A 21,903-nucleotide genomic window follows, 5' to 3' on the forward strand; every position below is an offset into this window, starting at 1 on the left:
AAGAAGGCAGATTAGCCAATCAGATTGTGAGTGAAAAAGAGAGGCTTTTGATGATGATGATGATGAACTCTGTGAATATCTGAACTAAGCATTTTGGAAATTATCAAATTAAAGACTAAAGTGCTTTTATTTTCTATTTGACATACTAATTACATCTATTTAAACTATTCAGCTCAACAAACAAATGAACAAACACCAACAAAACCAATACAATCTATTTTTTGTGGAAATACATCTGCTTGTACTGGTGCAAAAAAATGGGAAAGATGCTATGGGCGAAAATTTTTACCTGTGATCTCTAAAAGGGCGTTTTCACAGAGCACAGCTAAACACACAACACATAAATAGAGAAATCAGCCGTCCGGAGTACCAACAACTTCATTATCTGTTGTAATTTCAAAGTAGCTTTTCCTATTCTCTTGTTAAAACTATAGACATGCATTCTTGATGTGTGATAATATTTTGATCCTTGTCATCCTCAGTTGCAGTGAGCCTCCGGCACTCGGGGAAAGACCAGGCAGGCTGGTGGAGTTGCTGCTGACTTTGGATCAGTCACTACTGATTCAGTCTCCTCTGCAGAACAGCAGCCAGTCTTTGTCTGGTCTCGTTTACTGAAGATGCTCGGCCCCTGGGAGGATGTGGTTGGGGCAGAGTGGACAAACCTGAGCTACTGCCCCTCCGGGGCTGAGCTGAGGGTGGGGATGTGGTGGGTTTTGGCACTCCATGCAGGCTGGGGATTTTGACTCTTTTTTCAGAGTTCAGTCTTGCCAGGCTCCTCTCTCCGCAATTACTGCCCACCGCAGCAGAGGAGGTTAGGCTGCCCCGGCTGAGGGAACACGGTGACAACGGCAAGCTTCCACTGAGCTTCCTGAGCTCCAGCAGCTGTTCTCTGGCTTGACTCAAAGCCTCCGTCAGTTCAAAGCGTTCTTCACACTCTCTACGCACTGTTTCCTGAAGAAAAGTGTTCTGAAATGAGAAAAATGGGAAGAGGCATCCCTCGCTTTAAACAGTGTCCATGTGGATGGTTACTGGCACTATAACCTGAGAGCTGAGCCAGTAATCAGAGGTCTGTGCTCTCTGACGGTCGCGGTGGGTACTCTACCACATGGCACAGACAAGGCAAAAACGCAAAATCACTTGTGAAGCTGGAAAGAACTTTAAGAGGACGTTTGATTGAACCTTGCCGTTGGCAGAAGAGGAAACAAGAGCCAGCGTGACTCAGATGGTAGTGGTGGGCCTGGGGCTGGCTAACCCAGAGCATCTAGAGCCCACTTAGGGTTTCAGCTTCTCTGTGCCTTGTGTCTCTGACAGTATGTGCCACACGTGTAATATCTGATAGTTAATATCTGGAGTGTCATGAAGCATGTTATTTTATAATAAAGGTAAACTGCAATACGTATGACAAACAGATAAAACTGCCTGAGTTATAAAATTGAAAGAATAAAACATATACGTTATAGAATTTAAACAATAAAATCAGTCTGATGCTTCCTCAGGAGAGCTTATACTGATCATTTGCTGTCCCGTAAGATATATAAGAACAGCATCTTCTGCTTTCAGCTCCAGTCAGCAATCATTTATCAAGTTAGTGGAAGCTGTGGTGGATACAGTTCCTGCTCTGAAGAAGTTTGCAGCCTCATAAGTTTGAGCAGAGCCACTTTTTATGTCCCAAACAGAATTTGGAGCCAAGGGTGGAAGCTAAGGGATTTAAAAGAAGGGAGAATGTTTTAATAGCCAGAGCTGTCCAGAGGATACTCTGAGGTTGAATCTCACTTGACTGGGATATACTGGAGCAAATTTAAGCTTTAAATATATGACTGGACTGGAGATCATTAAGGCCCCTTCAAATTCTGAGACTCTAGATTTCTAGTTGAAGAGTTACCCATCTGTGGAACTCAGGAAAACATTTCAAGGCCCATGGTAAGAATTAGGTCTTGGAACTCGCCAACATCCTGACATTCATGTCTGCAGGATGTCAAAAAAGAGGTTGAAAAGTAAACAATTCATGGGGCCAGCCCGGTGACATAGTGGTTAAGTTCACGTACTCCACTTTGGTGGCCCAGGTTCACAGGTTTGGATCCTAGGCACAGGCTTACACCACTCATCAAGCCATGCTGTGGCAGAAACCCATATACAAAATAGAGGAAAATTGGCACAGATCTTAGGTCAGGGCCACTCTTCTTCAAGCAAAAAGAGGAACATCGGCAACAGATGTTAGCTCAGGGCCAACTTCCTCCCCCCACTCCCAAAAAGAAAAATAAACAATTCAAAATGGTATCCAAATAAGTGAACACAATTAAAATGATTGTGCTATAGGATTCTTCAACTAAAAATGAATTTCGATCAGGTTAGCTTATTTGTAAAAACAGCCAAGGCATTCCTAAGTGTGATTCTCAGTGGAAGGCAACCTCCGAACAGTTTACTGACTAATTGCTGTCAGTGGAACCAAATAACAAAGCATCAGGGAAAGGAGCATCTTCCTGTATCTGAGTTTCTTGTGATTATGTCAGAACTCTATTCAATTCCAAATTTGGTAATCAACAAGGAAGAATATGGAGCAATTCCAGATCAACAGTTGCACAGTAATTTTCCATAAAATCAGCAGCATGTCTGTGTCAGACAAAGCCTCATCATTTACATAGATTATTAATATACATACATGACCCATATAGCCACATATTTTTTTAAATCATGGGGGTTAGTTATTTGCTTCCAGTTATTTATTTATTTATTTATTTATTTGAGAAACAGGGGACCAAGGACAGTGTTTGTGGCTTTATTATCTGGTTCTCAAGCACCCTACCTGAAATACTTGTTGAAAGAGCAGGGGAGGGGGGCTAGAGAAGAAGAGTGACAAGGGGCTACGTTAGGTGTCATCTCAGCTCCATCTCCCAACAGCTATATTGGAAAGAAAGACGCTGAAGCTCAGCCCGGTTGTGTAACTTGCTGAGAGTAGCCCAGCTCCAAGGTGGTGGGGCCGGGCCTGCCTGCAGAGCCCTGCTTTGACCACCTCTGCAGCAAGCGTCTAATAATGACATCAAGCATGCAGCGGCCACTTCGGTCCAGGACACTGAAGCAATAAAAAACAGCAAGACATTTCCTCTAGTTTTGCCCAAGTTCTCTTAACTTAATCATCTAAACTTTCTTTTAAAAGGAAAAAACATCAATGCATTATGCTTCCTATCTACTAGTAGAATAAGCTGACAAATGTGTTGAAGTGATTAGATTTAAGAGGCTTTCAATAAATTAGTATAAAAATTCCCTTGATAATAAAGCTATGAGAAAGAGTTAATTTTATTTGAATATATAAAAGAAAAAATGGATAGCAGTTAACAATGAGGTCAATAAATTGGTGACATAAATAACAGGTGCACGAATATGGAAGGATAAAGTGATGGGTGATTTGATAAGAGCTCTCATTAAAAGAAAAATAAAATTCAATCCATTTACTAAAATTAAATTCAATTCTCAAAGGAAAGGAGTAGTACTCCACGGAAAACATCCATAAAGCAAGTCACTTAAAAGCTATTTCAACCAGGTGACACCCTACTAAAGGAGGACATGAGAAGGTGGAGTGAACCCAAAGATGTCCCTATACCAGTACAATGGAGCAAAGTGCTGCCAGCTCCAGACTGCACCTTGAAAGGGCCGCTCACCATCTTGGTGTGGGCCCACTGCTCTGGAACTCATCCCTCTTCAAGGCTATTAGCTTCCAGAGCAAAGGACTAATTCTCTTTCTTCTATTATTTCCCAAACCATGAGGACCTCTGAACTGAAGACAGGACCCAAAGTTGGGACTTCTATTTTTGTCTGTGCCACAAACACTCAAATGTCAGGTGAAGCTCTCAGTATCTGCATATCCTCTGCCACCATGACCTCCTCCTTTAAAATCGAGATTATAACTCAGTTTTGTACAGGCAGTTCAAACGTTATAATTTATTCAATCATGGAGTAAAAAAACAGAAATGGAAGACATCAAGTTTAGGGGTTGCTATTTCAGGATGGAGTGTGTGTGACAGGGCATGACAGGAACACATGTGGATGTGACTAGAGTCAGGAAGGCACATTAGCGGAAAATTCCATGGAATTTCCGTGGAAAAGAATCATTCACTCGTGGTTAGATTGTTTTCAGCAATTTAGGCAAAATGTTCGTTTTTTTGGAAGTTTGTGTTGTTGCAGAATTTTAATAGATGTTTTTATCGAACAACATGGAAAATGTGTACGATGGAATATGTTCAGTAAGATTGAAAATCATGGGCAAATGTGAGAATAATGAGTGAAGCCACAGCATTCTAAACGTTTTAGCCCTATGTCATCGCTGGCCCTGTTTTAGCATGGTAAAACAACGTCACTGGACTGCAGCTAAAGTGGAAGTCAAAATGGAAAGGGAGGTGGAGACGGGCAGTGGGGTTTGCCAGGCAAGGAGGGCAGTGAGAGAGGGTGGGGCACATCTTGGGATGACACATGGCTTTGGATGACTCAAGGGCAGACTGCACAAGGGGAGGAGAGACCAGGACCGAGGCAAGGAGGGGTGAGCAGTGTCAGATCAAGGACAACTTTGGTAACAGGCTAATACCAGAATTTTAACTTAATTCTGAGGGCCATATGGAGTCATTGAAAGGTTTATTTCAAGCAGGGGGCTGGCATGGTCAAATTTGCATTAAAGAAAGATTCCTTTGCCAACTGTGGAAAATGGCCCCGAGTAGGGCAAGATGGGAAGCAGGAAGGCCAGGAGGAGGCCAGAGTGTTCCCAGAGGAGACTCCTCCCCCGAGTGCCCTCTGGTTAGGGGCATCTAGGGAGGGAGAACCAGTGTTCCTTGAGCTCTACAGATTGGTGAAGAGTATATAGATGTGTCTGCAACATTTTCAGATGAAGGCCACTTTGAATGGGCTTAAAATATGGCTTAACTGCACTCCCACTGGGTAAGCAAATGTCAAAATGAAAATATAAATCAGTTCACCATCTGCTTGAAGCTTCTAATATTAAAAAATGGCCAATTTGCCCCACTCTTTGCAATGTAAGAGTGGCTTATTTTTATGTTTGTTTTCGTTTTTATCCTGAGAGACAGCTGGATTGCTTTCAATCCCAAAAACAGTGGAAGAAGCAAGAGAAGGGTTTGCTGGGTAGCTTGATCATCCCATTTGTGATGGCCATCAGCTGCATTTGGCATAAGTCGGGGGAGCGTGCCAGGAAAGCGGTCCTGAGTGAGGAATCAGCACAGGTGGCTGTATTTGTCCACGCTTTATACCCAGCGAGGTAGGAGCCGGGCATGGCACCATCGGATTACAGCTTCCACCCACCCAGACTAGGTGTGTCCCAGGGTGAAAGGGTGGCTGGCCAACTGGGTGGGGAGCTGAGGTGAAAGGAAACTGTGGAAGAGGTGTGGAAACCAGAAAGAGGAGTACGAGTGAGCAAAGGACATGCCCAAACTTCCGTTTAAGGCTCCTGTTCAACTGATCTGATCAGCTCAAAACACCGCAGGAAAACGGTGGAAAGGCAGGGATGAGAATCTGAATAAATTTCCGGGAAAGAAGTTAAGATGGATGTCAGGCAGGTTGTTCTTAAAATTGTATTTCTGTGCTTTCAAACATAATGGACCCCATGAGGTGACGGCGGCAGACACCCCAGAGCGGAAGAGGAGACAGGGCGACAGCCCTCCGACCTCTAGGCTTCAAAGGCTGGTTTGCAGATGGTGGAGGAAGAGCCCACAAAGACACAGTGTTCGGGAATTACTTTTCTAAGTCAATAATCTAACTTTAAGATTTAATTCATATTCATAAACACAACAAAAGCAATTTCTTCATATTTTTTCTCATTCTGTAGATTTTCTGGCAACTATACTCTGCGTCTCCAACATGTCAGACCACCCAGGCTGGATCTCCCTCTCCGCGGCCGGAGACTCTCCGTCTGAGCCCCCATTTGCCCCAAGCCCCAAGGCGAAGGTTCTTGGGTTGTCAGTTCAGCCATCCTCCCTGCCAGCCAGCCCTCGGAGTAGCCGCTGCCACTAAGAGCTTCTCTGAGCCCCTGCTCCCCGTGCAGACAGAGGTTAGAGAACTTCCACTGACCCCTTTCCTCTTTGAAAGAGACTCAGATAGTCTAATTTTATTCCGTCTCAAAGTTGAGAACCACTCCTTTGTTAATTTGGTTTCTCACAAAGGGAATCACCAGAGAAATGTATGCCATTTTCTATCAATTAAATATGCAAGTATAATAAATGCATAACCTAAAACTAAGCAAATTCTTGCAAAAAAGCTACTTGTGTTTGCAAACACCACATATTCCCAAAATTTAATCTTAGAGTTTACATAAATCCATCCTTGCCAGATTTATTAGTAATCTTTCCTAAATAAATTTTTTTCTTTTTTTAAAAAAATAGATTTTATATTTGGAAAATACTCAAAAACACCAAAAAGTTTTAAAGTCATCCACAATCCTAAAATTTTTAAAAAGTATGTAAGAAGTGAAGCCCCTGCCCTTCTCTTCCTCCCCTGAAATGATAATCACTGTAAATAGTTTGGGGAAAATTCTTCCTTTCTCCATATCATGTCTGTGTCTGTAACCCTACAAAGAAACATATGTACTCTCCTATTTTGTTTTTTAAACAAAAGCAGATCCAAGAAGCCAAGAGATGGTCAGGTGAACCAACAGAAACAGCTGCTGTAAAGAAAGTGAGTACATATCTACAATCCATTAGCCACAATTTTGACATCCCAAAAGCTCTGAAAAGAAACATCTGTGTAACTTACAGCCTTTGGTAATGAAACCTAGCTGGACTGATAATCCCATGTATTTCGCTCAGAAGGGCCATTCCTACGTTTCACTGCAGAAATATGAATGTCATTGCAGGGAGGGGCTGCCCTAGATATCCAGGGAGATACGCACTGTACTAACTTTCTAAAATTCAAAATAATTTGAATTCCAGAACCCATCCGAAACCAAAGTTTTTGTATAAGGGATTGCGGACCTGTGTAAGTTGCATGCTCCCCTCTTTGAATACGTTCTTTCCTTGCTGGCCTTCTCCTCTGGTTTTCCTCCTACCTCACTACATGTTCCTTCTCCGGCAGTATGGCTGGGTTGTTCTCCTCCCAGCCTCTGAAAGCCAGAGTGCCTGTTCTCAGCCCCCTTCTCTCTCACCTCCTCCCCTGGGTGGTCTCATTCAGTCCCAAGGCTTTAGTATCAGCTGCATGTGGATGTCTCCAAAATCAACGTCTCTAGTCAGTCTTCCCCATGAACATATGCTCGTCCAACACCTCTGTCTGGCTATCTGATAGACATATGAAGAGTAACATGTCCCAAATCAACTCTCCACCTTCCGCCCCAGTTGTATTCCTTTATAAGTGTTTCCCATCTTGGTAAATGGCACCTTGACTCACTCAGTTACTGAGATTCCAAACTTTGGAGTTTGGAGTTATCCTTGACCCCTCTTATGCTTTTACATTATCCAAGCCACCAGCGACTTCTGTGGCCTCCACCTGGAAAATATATGCCAAATCTGGGCACTTCTTACTTCCTTTACCACTATGACCTTCAAAGCTTTTCTAGGTCTTTTCAAGAGCCTTGTAATAGGTCTCCCCTCTTTTCTTCTCCCCAACTTCAACCTATTTTCCATACAGCATCTGAGTTATCCTCTAAAAATAAATCAGATCATGTCACTTCCTTGTTCAGAATTCCCATGTGGCTTTCCATCACACTTGGAAAACCATCCAAAGACCCTGCAGAGACTCCGCAACCTCCAACCTTGCTTTCGACCGCTGCTCTCCTTGCCCACTTGGCTCCAGCAAAGCTTGCTGACTTCCTTACGGTTTCTTGAAGGCTCCTTGCTACAGGGCCTTCACACTTCCCTCTGCCTGCAATGTTCTTTTCCTCACTTCGGGTCTGCTTGAATGTTGCCTCCTCAGAGAGGCCTCTGACCACCCCATCTAACACAGTATTTCTCCTTCAGAAAGTATCCCTTTACTCTACTTTACCTTTCTTCTTAGCATCTATTTAAAAAAATGCGTTTACATGTTAAATGAATGCGTCAACCACTGTAATGGGTGCACAGAGGTGCCTAAGCTGGCTCTGGGGTTTTGTGGGTTAATGGAGGAGCTCTCCTTTTATTCAGACTTGGAGAATAAATAGAAGTGTGTCAGGCACTTGTTACTAAAGTTTAAGCTAGAATCTACTTTGTCTTCATTCTTTCATTTCTCATAATCTTAAAAAGATCTCATTAAGGTTCACGTTCAGTTGCTTGTTTTACTTACAGCTTTCCTGGTTTTTCTTGTATAACCTTGTCCTTTATCCTTTCCTCTGTCACCTATCAGGTCCTTTTATGCTTTACTTTTTCCCATTATTTTGAATTATTTTTAAAAATTAAAGTAATATATTATACTTAGTTAAAAACTAAAATAATACTATTAAATTATAGTGAAAAAAGGCACCCCTTCACACTTTCAAGTCCTGCCTCCCAAGAACAACCATTTTCAGGTTTTAAAGCTGTTTCTCGTGATACTTCTCTGGATATTTCTAAATAATATCACCACACAGCTATCTCATGGTTTTCCTGCTTCGAAATCATTATCTACTGATTTCAGAGAACAGAATTAGCTTTCTATTGCAACTCCTAACAGGTGTTTCTCCTCTCCCCATGGGGAGATGTTTCTCCTCCCCTGGGAGAAGTTTCTATCACAATTTTCTTGGGAAATCTTCCCAATTTCTGTCACAATTTTTAGTCAAATCTATATTCTGCTGTATGGGATTATAGCATATAAACATTATGCACGCCTGAGCCATGCAGTGTGCTATGATTGCATTTCCTTCTTTGCACAGCGTCCTTCCAGAGGTAATTATTGTCCCATTATTTATCTGCTTAGGTACTTAGGTGTTGATTACTAATCTTTCACCAAAGCCAACTTACAGAAATGTCAATATCCTCTCCACATGTGATCTCTCAGTTTCTCTTTGTTCTTGGAGACATACTTCTAAAAACCCTCCAGTGTTTTCCTTAGCCCCGCCTGGTTGTTCTCTAAACCTGCTGTTCTGTGAGTTCCTGCTGTAATTGTTGGACTTCTTCCCGCCATCATCCTGGGGATTCCCTCCATCTCTCCCCCATGTTGGAACTCTTACTCCCTGATTCCTGTAGCTTTTCGTTTCTTAGTTTACTCCCTCATATATCCTCTAACAGCTTTCTGAGAAAGGCTGCAAGGGAAATATCATTTTTGAGAACTCTAATGTCTGAAAATATCCTTTTTTGACAGGATATGGAATTCTAGGTTGAAAATAATTTTCTTCCAGAATTTGGAAGCCATCGTCTTCTACTTTCTGCTGTTGCTGTTAAGAATTCTGATGCCATTTTGATTCCTGATTCTTTTTAAGTGACCTTTTTTCCCTGGAAACTTTTAAGTACTTATCTATATCCTTAAGGTATTGCCATTTCATAATAAAGTGCTTTGGTGAGGTCCCTTTGCCATCCATTATGCTGGGTGGACCCGTTCAATATAGCAATGGATGTCCTTCAGTTCTTGAAAATATTCTTGATTAGCTCCTGGATGGTTTCCTCCCTTCTCTGTTCTTTGTTCTCCGTTTCTGGAACTCCTATTAGTAGAGCATTAGATATCCTAGCTTGATCCTCTAATTTTCTTTTCTTCTCTCTCTCTCTTTGCTTTTTTCTTCTACTTTCTGAGAGATGTCTTCTTCTCTGTTATCTAACCCAAATATTGAGTATTTTACTTCAGCTTTCATATTTTAATATTCATTCTTGTTCTTTCTTCATAGCCTCCTGTTCAAGTTTCATGGATGCAATATCTTCTCTTTTTTCTCTGAAGATATTAATTATGCTCTTTCTTGAAGCTCACTTTTGCTGCCTGCATTGTTTTGTATCTTTTTCTTCTGAGTTCTTTTGTGCTTATCTGTTTGATCCTGGTTTCTGTCTTTCATATTAGAGGTCTTCCTAAAATGTTTGGTGATGTTTGGCTGTTAGTGTGTAAAAATGAGTCTCCAAGATGTTACTGGAAGCTCTGTGTGTCTAGGTGGGGGCTTATTGACTGGTATACTTCTCAGTGGGTAGACTGAACACGGATATTGCCATTTCATGGGGAGACCTCAATTGTTAGTATCCACACGTCTTTTCTTCTCCAAAGAGAGCTCTTCCAGTTTTCTGGCTATTCACATATAAGCATGGTTGTCTGTCTTCTGAGAAGTGAGCAGGTGATTTGGACTAGGACGTCTCATCCCTTTAATATATGGACTTCTGCTCTAGCCTCATCTCATTACTTTGCTGTCTCGTATCCTCAGGATCAAAGCCTCTCATGCTCAGTTTCTCTAGAGTGTAAACCTTTGGTATCATGCACGGATGGTGGATAGGGGCTGCTTGGGTGTTAGTGAGGGCATCTGAGGATCTACACGCTCCTTTTACAATCATTCAAACAGTGCTGTTTTCTCACGTGGAACAGCACTCTTCTCTCCCTCTTCAGAGGTACCTGGTGTCTCCAAATCCTGAGCTTTTCCCGTGTTGTGTCACACCGTTGGGTTTGCTCCTTTTAGGATTCCACCCCAGTCCTACAGGCATTAGACTTCAATAGCCTGTAGTCTACTAATTACCTCTCATCCATACTGTGCTTTCCATTTTCCAAAATTTGGTCCACATCTTTTTCATTTCACCCTTCCTCTCCTGTTCTCTTTTCCTTGTGAATTTATTCACTTTTTATTAATTTCCTTTCATTTTAGTGGTGTTTTGGGATGAAGCAGAGATAAACATATGTATTCAATTCTCCAGGTTTAACCAAGAGCATTCCTTTCTATTTTTAAACATCTTTCGTCTTCATCAGATGGCTACAGGAATTAGTAGAATTTAAAACGTCTGCTCCTTGTTTCCCTTATCTGTAGTCTTAAGACAACTAAAATCCTGAACTCTTTGTACTGGTTTTTCTTTGGTAGTTGTATGTGAATTTTTTTTCTTTTTTTAACTTACCACATTTTTCCTCTGGATCACAAGACCCCACACTGTCTTGAAAGGACTTACATGGAGCCAGGAGGAAGGAAAACTGGCAGCAAGAATCAGGTGATGTATTTTAACCTGGTTTTAAATGATAATACCTATTCTCTAACGTATTCTGTTTATTTTCTGAAGTCCTTTTTTTTCTTTAAATATTCCAGTTTTTTATGTGTGAGTCTTCGCTGTATGAAGAATTTTCAGGGGCCCCGTTTCGTATTTACATTTACCATACAGATTCGCTTTCCGTCCCTCTCTTCTTATCGCCCTGCACCTTTGTGCTCCACCTTCCTCAGCCCTGTGCGTCCGCAGACGCTCTCTAGCAGTCCTGCCGCGCAGGGTGCCTGTTTTGCCCTGTAGAGGCTATGGCTTCCCTCCCATCCTTAAGAACTTTCTTCATACAATTAAATACAAAGTCCCTCCATTCTCTGGCCTCCTGAAAGAGAGCAGGGCTTCCTACCCTTAATTAGCTTCCTTATTAGACCATTAATTTATTTTCATTCTAATGGGAATTTGTTCCCCATTTAAATGCAGCTTTATTTCTCCAGAACCTGAGAAATTTCAAGTGTCCGGAATGCACGATCAGAATAATAGAGCTTTTCACTTTACATGCTACAATCTCTATTCTTTCTGGCTCATAACTCCTCTCACTTTTATTGGCTCATTTCGTATTCTTGTAAGAATATTGTGGACTTCGGCGTGCTCAACCAGAGAAGCAGCCTTAATTATTTACTCCCACAGTTCAATTGTAATTATTTAACATCCAGTGGAGAATTCAGTCGTGTTCCCGCGCCAGCGGCTCCCCCCGCCCCCAACAGCTGAAGAAAGTCTGCCCTTTGTGTGTCCTGAGGTAACTGTGCTTCTGGAAGGATCCCTTTCTACTCCCTAGGAATGATCTGTGATCATTTATATACCAACCCAGTGTCTTGTATCTTTGAAAAGTCAGCATTTTTTAAAAAAATAAAACTTCATCTCTAAGTGGTTTCCTTTTACAACTAATGAGCAGGAAGAGCTCCAAATGCAGCTCCTTTAGTCTGATAAATACATTCATTCTTCACTTTTCATCTAGCTCCTTTTGCCAAAATTACCTCCAGAGGCCCTGAGGTTGGCAGTTCTAAAATGGCTGCCAGCGATTCCTTGTGCAATCCCGTTGCTTTGACTGGACTGGACTTACTGACTCATTTATAACGAATAGAATACAGTGGAAGCAGTGGGATGTCACTTCCAAGGTTCAGTTACAAAGACTGGCTTCTATCCCGTGCAGCTTCTCTTGCACTCTCTCATTCTCGCTCACTTGCTTGTTCTGCAGGAAGCCAGCTGCCAAGTCATACGGTGAGATCCCCATTGCAAGGAACTGAGGGAGGCCTCTCACCAATAGCCAGCAAGGTGCTGAGGCTCTTGTCCCAACAGCCTGTGAGGAGATCAATCCTGCTAACAACCAGAAAGTGAGCCTGGAAGCCAGTCCTCCTCCAGTGGTGCCTTTAGATGAAACTGCAGCCCCTACAGCCTGACACCCAGCTCATGAGAGGCCTGGAGCTGGAGGCACAGAGCCAAACCACCTTCAGACCTCTGACCCACAGAAACTGTGGGATCATAAATGTTTGTTGTTTGAAGCCACTGAATTTGAGGAGAATTTATTGTGTAGTAATGGATAACAATATAGGCCCTTAGGCCAATTTTTTAGCTTTTAGTCTATGCTTTTTATATGATAAATTTCTGTTTAGGTCATTTTCCTCTGATGTCAATTTAATTACTCAGATAAGATTTTCTTTCAATTCCTCTTTGAGAGTAGGGAATGGCCATCGTCAGTCTTGTTCATAATTGCATATCTAGTTCCTGGCACAGTGCCTGGTACCTGGACAGATGCTCAATACACAGATACTGGATTTGACTCTTCTGTCTTTTTCTACTTGTTCTAGTTTCTAAGTTACTCCTCACCTTCCACATTGCCATTTCTTTTGGGATTTAAGAGTGAGAAAACCTGCTGGTCTAGTTGTCTTGAGCTTTCTCTCCTTTAACTTGCGGTCCCTTCTCTAGAACGCCAACACTGCTGTCTCGTTTGAAGCAAATTTGCATCACCTTTCGCCTTCTCAGGGTTTCTCCAGTGGGGCCGAGTCTCCTGGCTGGGGAAGCAGCTCCCTTTATCAGGGAGGTTTTGCTTCTGTGTTCCATCATGAGACACTCAATCGTCTGACCCCCTGACCATCTGACGGACTGTGTAGTGTGTTTATTGTTATTTTAAGAGTAAAAAAAAATGAGGCTGGAGATATTGAGTGCTAAGCCTGAGGGTCGCTTTGAAATTTAGAAGCAGAATCGCTAGAACTCAGGTTTCCTGAACGAGGAAACACCGTACCATGTAGATTCCAATATGAATCTGGGCTCCACCATGTTGCGTGACCTTATGGAAGTTATTCAACCTTCTGGAGTCAGTTCCTCATTTGTCACATGGGAATAATTTCTACTTCATAGGGTTGTTTTAGGCAATATTCTTGATCCAGTATTCTGTCCATGCCCCATTTTAACTTCAATGTGTAACTTGTTTGCAACAGGTTCACTTCATAATTATAATGATGGCATAAACTTTTAATTTTGATTGATAGTTTAAGTATAGCAAGAATATGGTATATTTAATTGTTAATAATCAATATTGTTATCAGCACTTTCCTTTTATTCTTTTTTAAGATGCCAATGAAACCAACAAAAATATTACTTATTAACATTCAGAATCTTCCTTCATTTGCCTTTATTTGCTATACTGATATAAGCAGGATCAAATATTCTAATGTGACATAATGTTGGGGATTAGAGAAGGGATTCATTGCTCTACTGTCTGATATAACAAAGTACCATAGACCAGGTGGCTCAAACACTCAAACAAAATTTATTTCTCACCATTCTGGAGGCTGGGAAGTCCCAGATCAAGGTGCCAGCAGATTCAGTGTCTGGTGAGAGCTCTCTTCCTGATTCACAGACAACCATCTTTTTGTTGGGTCCTCACAGGGCAGAAGGCAGGAGGGAGCTCTCTGGGACCTCTTTCATAAAAGCACTAATCCTGTTCATGAGGGCTCCACCTTCAAGAACTAATCACCTACCAAAGGTCCCAGCTTCAAACTGAGGATTAGGTTTCAACACATGAATTTTGGAGGGGCACTAACATTCAGTCTATAGCATCCACTATTTCTAAACTTCTTAGCAGTTCAGAAATAAGACTTCATTAGAAAAAAAATTCAAATCAAAATAAGTCTACTTCACAGGAAACAACAAGTGTTGGAGAGAATGTGGAGAAAAGGGAACCCTCATACACTGCTGGTGGGAATGCAAATTGGTGCAGCCACTATGGAAAACAGTATGGAGATTCCTCAAAGAATTAAAAATAGAAACACCATATGATCCAGCTATTCCACTACTGGGTATTTATCCAAAGAACATGAAATCACTAATTCAAAAAGATACAGGCACCCCTGTGTTCGTCACAGCATTATTCACAATAGCCAAGACTTGGAAGCAACTAGAGTGCCCATCAATGGATGAATGGATAAAGAAGATGTGGTATATATATGCAATGGAATACTACTCAGTTGTAAAAAAGACAAAATCATGCCATTTGTGGCAACATGGATGGACACTGAGAGTGTTACACCAAGTGAAATAAGTCAGTCAGAGAAAGACAAAATACCGTATGATTTCATTCATATGTGGAAGATAAACAAACAAACAAACATATGGACAAGGAGAACAGATTAGTGGTTACCAGAGGGGAAGGGGGTGGGGGGAAGACAAAAGCAGTAAAGGGGCACAAATGTATGGTGATGGATAAAAACGAGACTATTGGTGGTGAATACAACACAGTCTATACAGAAGCTGAAATATAATGAAATACACCTGAAATTTACACAATGTTATAAGCCATTATGACCTCAACAAAAAAAATAAAATAAGTCTACTCCACTTTAAATAAAAACATTGCTGAAATAATCATGCATACATAAGAAAGAAGACCAACACATGTAAACTACCTTATAAGTTGAGGTTTACAGAAAGAGGAAGCCCTAAAGAAAAATTACATTTAAAGTATATTGTCCAAATATTTTTTGAACTTAAGCAGCAAGTGCTCTAAAAGTTTCTTTGGCAAAGATTTAATATTAAAAAAGTTAAGACATAAATATATAATGATTCCTAGTCTTAGAGGTTTTAAATGGTTATTTGCAACACAGTAGAACTGAGTGCACAGGAAACGTTAGAGATTATGAAGTTCAGTGTATTCATTTTACAGAAGAGGAGGCCAGGTCCAGAGAAGTTACATCACTGCCTAGTTAAGGACAGAGCCAGGCTGTGACCCCAGATCCCTGACTAACAGTCAAGCTGCCTTTCATGTTTTTGTTTGTTTGTTTATGTTTTGAAAGAACAGGCGCCCTCACACTGACTACAATGGTACCATCATCAGCTTCCTACCTCTTCCCGGGACTGGTTAAATTGCTGTATCAGTTGTGTTTGTGCCAGCATTACTCTTTCCAGTTCATCTGACTTCTGTTTCATTTCTTTCCTCAGGTCCTCTGAAACTGAATCATTACTGTCAATTTCCTTCTTCAAGCGAGATTCAAATTCTGCAACCAAATTTTTAAGGTTTTTGATTTCTTTCTCCTTTGACTCAGATTCTTCAGTGTATCGGATATGAGATTCATGGAGTTTTTCTTCAAGAGTGGCCACTTCCAGCCTTAGATCTCTAGTAGCACCTGCGATTAAGTCAGATATCTGTAAGAAAAATCTTATGTTAGTTTGTAGGCAATAGTCTCTAGGTAACCACAGAGTTCTTATGGTTTTAAGAGGCTTATTCTAAATAATCAGTGTACTCTTCTGATCAGATGAAAACAAATCCTATGACACATGTAGGCCTTAAGATATTCTTTTTAAAAATTAAGACTAAAACTTTTACTTTTACCACCTAAAATGAAATTGCACTAACCTCTTGGGCACCCTTGGAAATGTACAAATCTCTGTGACTGGACTGAGCTACCAAGGACAGCGCGCGTCTTCATCCAGTGCCTGTCTGGACTCTCTCTAAGATGGCTTTGGGACCTTGAAATAACTGATGTTTGGGGATGCAGGTGGGGAAGTAGCGTAGCCGTATTCTACTCAGACCATACCAGTAAGTCTTCTTTTGATGTATTTTTCTTCTTTCTTGAATATAATGACTGGCAGTACCTCAGATACTACGTTGTCTCTAGAGCAGCACTGTCCAGAACCTTCTGTGATGTCCAATATGGACATATTGAATATTGAAATATTCTGCGCTGCCCAATATAGTAGCCACTAGCCACATGTGGCTATTGACCGTGGTGTGTTGGTAAATGTTTACCAGTGGACTCACACACACAAAAAGCCAGGTTTGCATCTAATTTCCATGGTGTAAATTCTCTCACCATGGCCGATTCCAAGCTACAAAGGTGACCTCACCATGGCTAAGTTGGAAGAGATGTGCACAGTTGGCTCTCGCTTGCCAGTACTGGCTATTGAGCACTTGAAATGTGGCTAATGTGACTGAGGAATTGCAATTTTCATTTTACTTAGTTTTAATTAATGGAAATTTAAGTAGCCACATGTGGCTACCATATTAGTGCCTTTCTAGAGGATACCAGAATACTTTGAACATGTACTGCTTTTCCAGGTGGTACCTCTGGATAAACAGAGGAGAGAATAACTTGGAGAAGCTTCTCCTTATAGTCACGAAAGTCCTTAGAAGGAAGCAGAAAAGACTGCTTGTTTTCTTTCTCCTTGAAAAAACAAAACAACGAGCAGAAAACAACCAGGAATAGCAAAGCTGTTTCTGATGAAACATATCCTTATTATTTATGCTACAAATATTGTCATAGCATAAATGTTAGTACAAGGAGGAACCAGTCCACGAGAAATCTGGGAAACATTCATACACCAAAGTTCCAAGAATTCTGTGAACTATTACTTCAGAGTTACATATCCAAAATTTGTTTCAAATGTTAAATTTACATTAAGAACAACTTGTGTAAGAAATCTATTCACCATACTTAGTAATTTTATAAATTAAATTAATATTCTAGTATCTTCGATTAATTTGGGAAGGAAGAGAGCCACAGCTAGGTCTGAACGGTAATCTCTGTCCTAGAGGAGAGCTGACACTGAAACAGAGTGGGTTATCCTTGAGAGAGGAGGCCTACAGAACCGCAAATATGGTTTGAAGAAGATTAGCCCTGAGCTAACATCTACCGCCAATCCTCCTCTTTTTGCTGAGGAAGACTGGCCCTGAGCTACATCTGTGCCCATCTTCCCCTACTTCATATGTGGGATGCCTGCCACAGCATGGCTTGCCAAGCAGTATGTAGGTCTGCACCTGGGAGCCAAACTGGCAAACCTCGGGCTGCCGAAGCAGAATGTGTGAACTTAACCGCGGCACCACCAGGCCGGCCCCTATGTTTTGAATTTTTAAAAAGGGAATCAACATTTAAAAATCAGGAGAATTTACTTACAAAACCTGGACTTATGACTTCTCTTGAAAAAACGTAACCCCTAGCAAGTTCGGGGCTGCCTTTCAGCATCCCCCCTGCTAACGGGCCCTGAGCCGCTTGGGACTGCAACACCAATCACATAGTTGGCGGGGGCAGGAGGGGTAGCAGGAGCCAGGAAGCAAGAGGTCTGTCTGGGACAGAACCTGTCTAGGAAAGGAGGGACCTCGGGTGAGCCGAGGCCCCAAGCTCCCAGCACATTCTCCCTTGTCTCAACAGAACTTCACTTACAAAACGCAAAGTCAAAGACAAAATTATTAAGAATTTCAAGACAATATCTAAAGAGCATTAAACCTGAAGCGTGAGGCCTTTCTGAGTGTGGGGCCCTGTGATACTGCGCTTGTCATACACTCAGGGAGCTGGCCCTGCCTCTTGTTCACGGTGAACTACTGAAAAAGCTCTGCCATGTGCCCCGTACACCAAAGGAGAGCCCGTTACATCTCACCAGGCGCTTAATGTACACAGACTCTTAATGAGTTTATTCAAAATAGGCTGCCCCACTGTGGTTTTGGTTAATAGACATACATACGCACACACACGTATATATTCTTTGCTTAGGTCTTATAAAAACAGGGGAACCTTAACAAAACCTTAAGTTATGTTTAGGATACACTGTTTAAGAAATTCTGGAGGTGTGATTACGTTTAAAAAATATTTTATTCATTCAAAGATATTTAGAAATGAAAATATTTCCAACTGAAGGGGATAGGTTTTAGTTGGTAAAATTTTAATTATGTAAAACAACTCATTATCTTTTGATGGTGGATATTTGAAGTGTTGGAATATCTAACCACATTAATTATTAGTTATATAATTTATGGTATTTTAAAAATAAGTTGATTTTCATAGAAAAAAAAATCCATACATAGCTAGATTGTATGCTTGTATAATTTATCACAGTTACTCCTTCCGGAGAACAGCCAAACCATTCTACCCATGTGGTTACAACTAAGGCACAACGACCATGAGGAAAGCTACAGAGTAATCAATACATAGAGTTCTCAGCAGGAAATAACCAACATCTGTAGTTTCAGACGCATTAAGTAATGGCGCCCGCCATAACGACACACCTTTTTTTGCACTTCCTCTTGTTCTTTCTTATACTTTTGGACTATTTCTTGGTGTTTTTCCTTCTCAATATCAAGTTCCAGTTTAGCTTCTTCCTTAAAGAGAAGGGCTTGCTCCTCAAATTCAACTAAATGTCGGGCCCTTTCCTTGGCGAGTTCAGCTTCAATCTAGAAAACAGCGTTTAACACACACATAAAGCCATTTTACCTTAAAATAGGTAAATTAAGCTTATATTGAGACTCTAATATTTTTTAAAAATTCTAATTCCAATATTAGTTTTTTTAATTCCAATATTTAAAAAAATCTAACTTAAAACCTGGGCCAGAAAAATTGGCCTTGGGTCAAATATTTCTAGATGTTCTAAGATCTAAGACCTGTAAAATGAGTAGAAAAGTTAGGACAATATATTATGATAGTTTTCAGAAATACTAAAAGTTTAGGCTTCTGTACATTTATACTGTAAACTCAGTCCTTGCCAGCAACTCTATAAGAAAAAAAATTATTTTGAGGCCCTTGGACTAAGTTCTGCTGAAAACTCAGAGGGGATACAAAGTACAAATGTTCATTTTTTAAATGGTCCTTTCTCGATGGAGTCACAGATTATCATTTTAATGTGACTGAGGCCAGAAGTGACTGGAGGGAAACAGTCAGTGCTGCCTGCATCCATGTTTTGACTCGGATAGAATCATGGCGCTGGAAGGCGCCTTAGAAATCCCCTATTTAATTTCTCAAGCCTCCGTGAACTGCGGGAGGAATAAACGAGGGCTTTGCATTCAGAGTTGAGTTAAATCTTGGCTTGAATCCTGGCCCTGCCACTGTCTAGTTGTGTGATCTTAAGTTGTGACTGTCACCTCTCCTGGTGGGATTGTAACTATTCCCTTGGGGGTCATTATGAGGATTAAATGAGACGAAACGTCTGTGGAAACTCCAGCACGAGCAGGGATTCAACAGTCAGTGGAGATCACGTCTACACCTCGACCCTTCGGCTCCACCATGGAATCTGCCTCAAACGGTTGTCTTCTCTGTGCCTCACCACCACCGGGAACCTTAACTCACTCCTTCCCCAGCAGACGTTTCCAGTTTCAGACAGCGCTAAGCGTTAGGCAGTTTTTCCTTTAGTTGAGCCAACATCTCTGTCCATGTGGTTTTTAACCATTGATTTTGGCTCTGCCTGCTGGAGCGAGAGAGAGAAGGAATCTGTTTGTACTGGAGTCACTCAGGCCTGGCAGTCGTCTAGTGAGGTGAGAGAAGCCACCCCAGGGACAGGCTGGCCCTAGATTTACACCGTGCTGCGATTATAAATTTTAAGAGGGAGCAAATGCCGGATAACTCTGGAGAAGTGAAGTCAAACCTGACTTACTGCGACTCTGTGATCCAGGCCTCTAAGGGGAGAAGGAGAGAGGTCAACCTGAATTTCTCAGGGGAACACTGAAACAAGGGTACCAGGAAACAGAACGTTTGCAGGAAGCCCTTTAAATTAAATAAAATGCAGATAGAAGACTAGGCCTAGTGTAGGGTCAGCCGGGTTTATTGCCATGGGTGTAGGACTGAGCATCTGCCTCAAGGCAAAACAATTATGTTTATACTCACTGCAAGGAGTTATTTTGGCTCTCTCAAAATAAATTTCCGGATTGCTTGGGGAAAAGGGTACTAATGATCATTTAGGAGCATGACAGAATTGTTCAGATGTGGTGTCCTCGGGCTGCTAAAGACAAGGAAAGCCTCTGGGGCACTCAGAAAAAAGAACAGATGTTCTTCTGAATTTCAGGTACTTCTATCCACCTGCCTCCTGGTAGTCATCTAGTTGCTTCACAGGTGTCTGAAAAAACCATCTGAACCAGAAATCTTGATACAACCCCCTCTCCACCTGTTCTTCCCCAACCCCCCCCATCTCAGGACACAGCACCACCATCCATCTAGTTATCCAAGTCAGTAATTGGGGCATCATTTTCCACATCTCTCTCTTCCTTACCCTCCACCCCTAATCTAGCACCAAGTCCTGCTTGTTTGCCTCCAAAAGATGCCTTGAATCCATCCATTTCTCTACATCTCCACTTCCACCACCCTAGTTCTGGCTACCACCACCTCCTGACTGGCCTCCTTACTTTCCACTCCTGCCTCTCTCCAATCTGTGATCTGCACAGTAGTTTTCTTTACAAAACATAAATTGGATTCTTTTATTCTTTCTTAGTGGTTTCTCAATGAATTACTATAAAATTGAAATTCCAATACATGATCTTCTACTGGGCACCAGCAGCCCCCGTGGCACCTCTGTGTCAATCAACCAAGCAGCCCTTCCTTAGATGAACACAGCCGCGTGCCGAGCCCGGGCTTGGGGAGCAGAGCACAGGCTGGAGTCCAGCTCCCGTCTCTCCCTCGGCTTGTGCCATGATGCAGGGCAACCCGAGCACCGTCTGCGGCAGCCCTCGACTCCTCCCAGCTGACTTCCACCGCTTTCTCCATGTGGTCACTGTGCCCCAGCCACAGCGGAATGAAGTCAAGAATACACGAAATTAGGAAAACAAATGTAAACATTTGGGAAAACTGCAAAGAATAACCTTAAGAGTTAACAGCCCACAAGATACTTTGACACTATTTTTACAAAAACAACTAAACAAACATTTTTTGAGAAGCTCAAGAAAAATGTGCACCGAAGTACGATATCAAGTGTTTAAAAAAATTCCTCGTGTGGTCAATTGGTAGAGCCAAATAGTTATTTTAGGACAAGAAGACATCTTTCAAAATATGGACTGATTGCTCAAATTAAGAGAACAAGAATGTACACAAACTGGGTGGGACAGGACAAACTGTGAATTAGATGACAGAAGGACTCTAGAGGGACTTTTAAAGATTGAAGTTGTTTAATGAAGAGTGCCTGGATGAAGATGAAACAAAGGAAGCATTCAGGGAAGAGAAGCGGTGGCTGCCTGCTTGAAAGAGTAGAATGTTCTGTGCTACCTCCGTCAGGAAGCAGGAGATCTTCTTGCGCCTGGACTGGTCCTTGGAATGATCCATTGTAGGTAAAGAGAGAAAAAAAGGAAGGAATAGACGGAAGGTGGGCAAGAAAAGGCCTACAGATAGGAGGGAGGAGGGTACGGATTTGATTTTTAATTTGCACAACCTGAGAAAAAGAGGCAACGTGACGAACTTCAGGTGGGATTTCTAAACATTTAAGGAGTCGCATGGGCTGCCAAGAGCCACCTGAATGTGTTTGCAGCACAGAGATGACACTACTGGTTCCTTCATGATCTGAATAGTTTAAACAAAATGATGGGCCCACAAGCACAATGATTTGCTTAAGCCAGTATAGTATTTGTCATTGAGAAGAT

General features: G+C 41.7%; 1 protein-coding gene across 1 annotated transcript in view; it reads right to left on the reverse strand.

Moving 5' to 3' along the window:
- Positions 1-239: 239 nt before the first annotated feature.
- Positions 240-21,903, reverse strand: part of LEKR1 (leucine, glutamate and lysine rich 1) — a 189,455-nt gene continuing 167,791 nt past the window's right edge. Inside the window, exons 10-12 of the mRNA XM_046659844.1 lie at positions 18,577-18,741; positions 15,423-15,722; positions 240-966 (exon numbers count right to left, since the gene is read on the reverse strand). Coding sequence (XP_046515800.1) covers positions 556-966; positions 15,423-15,722; positions 18,577-18,741 — 876 coding nt within the window. The 3' untranslated portion in view covers positions 240-555. The remainder of the gene's footprint in view (positions 967-15,422; positions 15,723-18,576; positions 18,742-21,903) is intronic.

Source organism: Equus quagga, chromosome 4, assembly GCF_021613505.1.
Source record: "Equus quagga isolate Etosha38 chromosome 4, UCLA_HA_Equagga_1.0, whole genome shotgun sequence".
Taxonomy (NCBI): domain Eukaryota; kingdom Metazoa; phylum Chordata; class Mammalia; order Perissodactyla; family Equidae; genus Equus; species Equus quagga.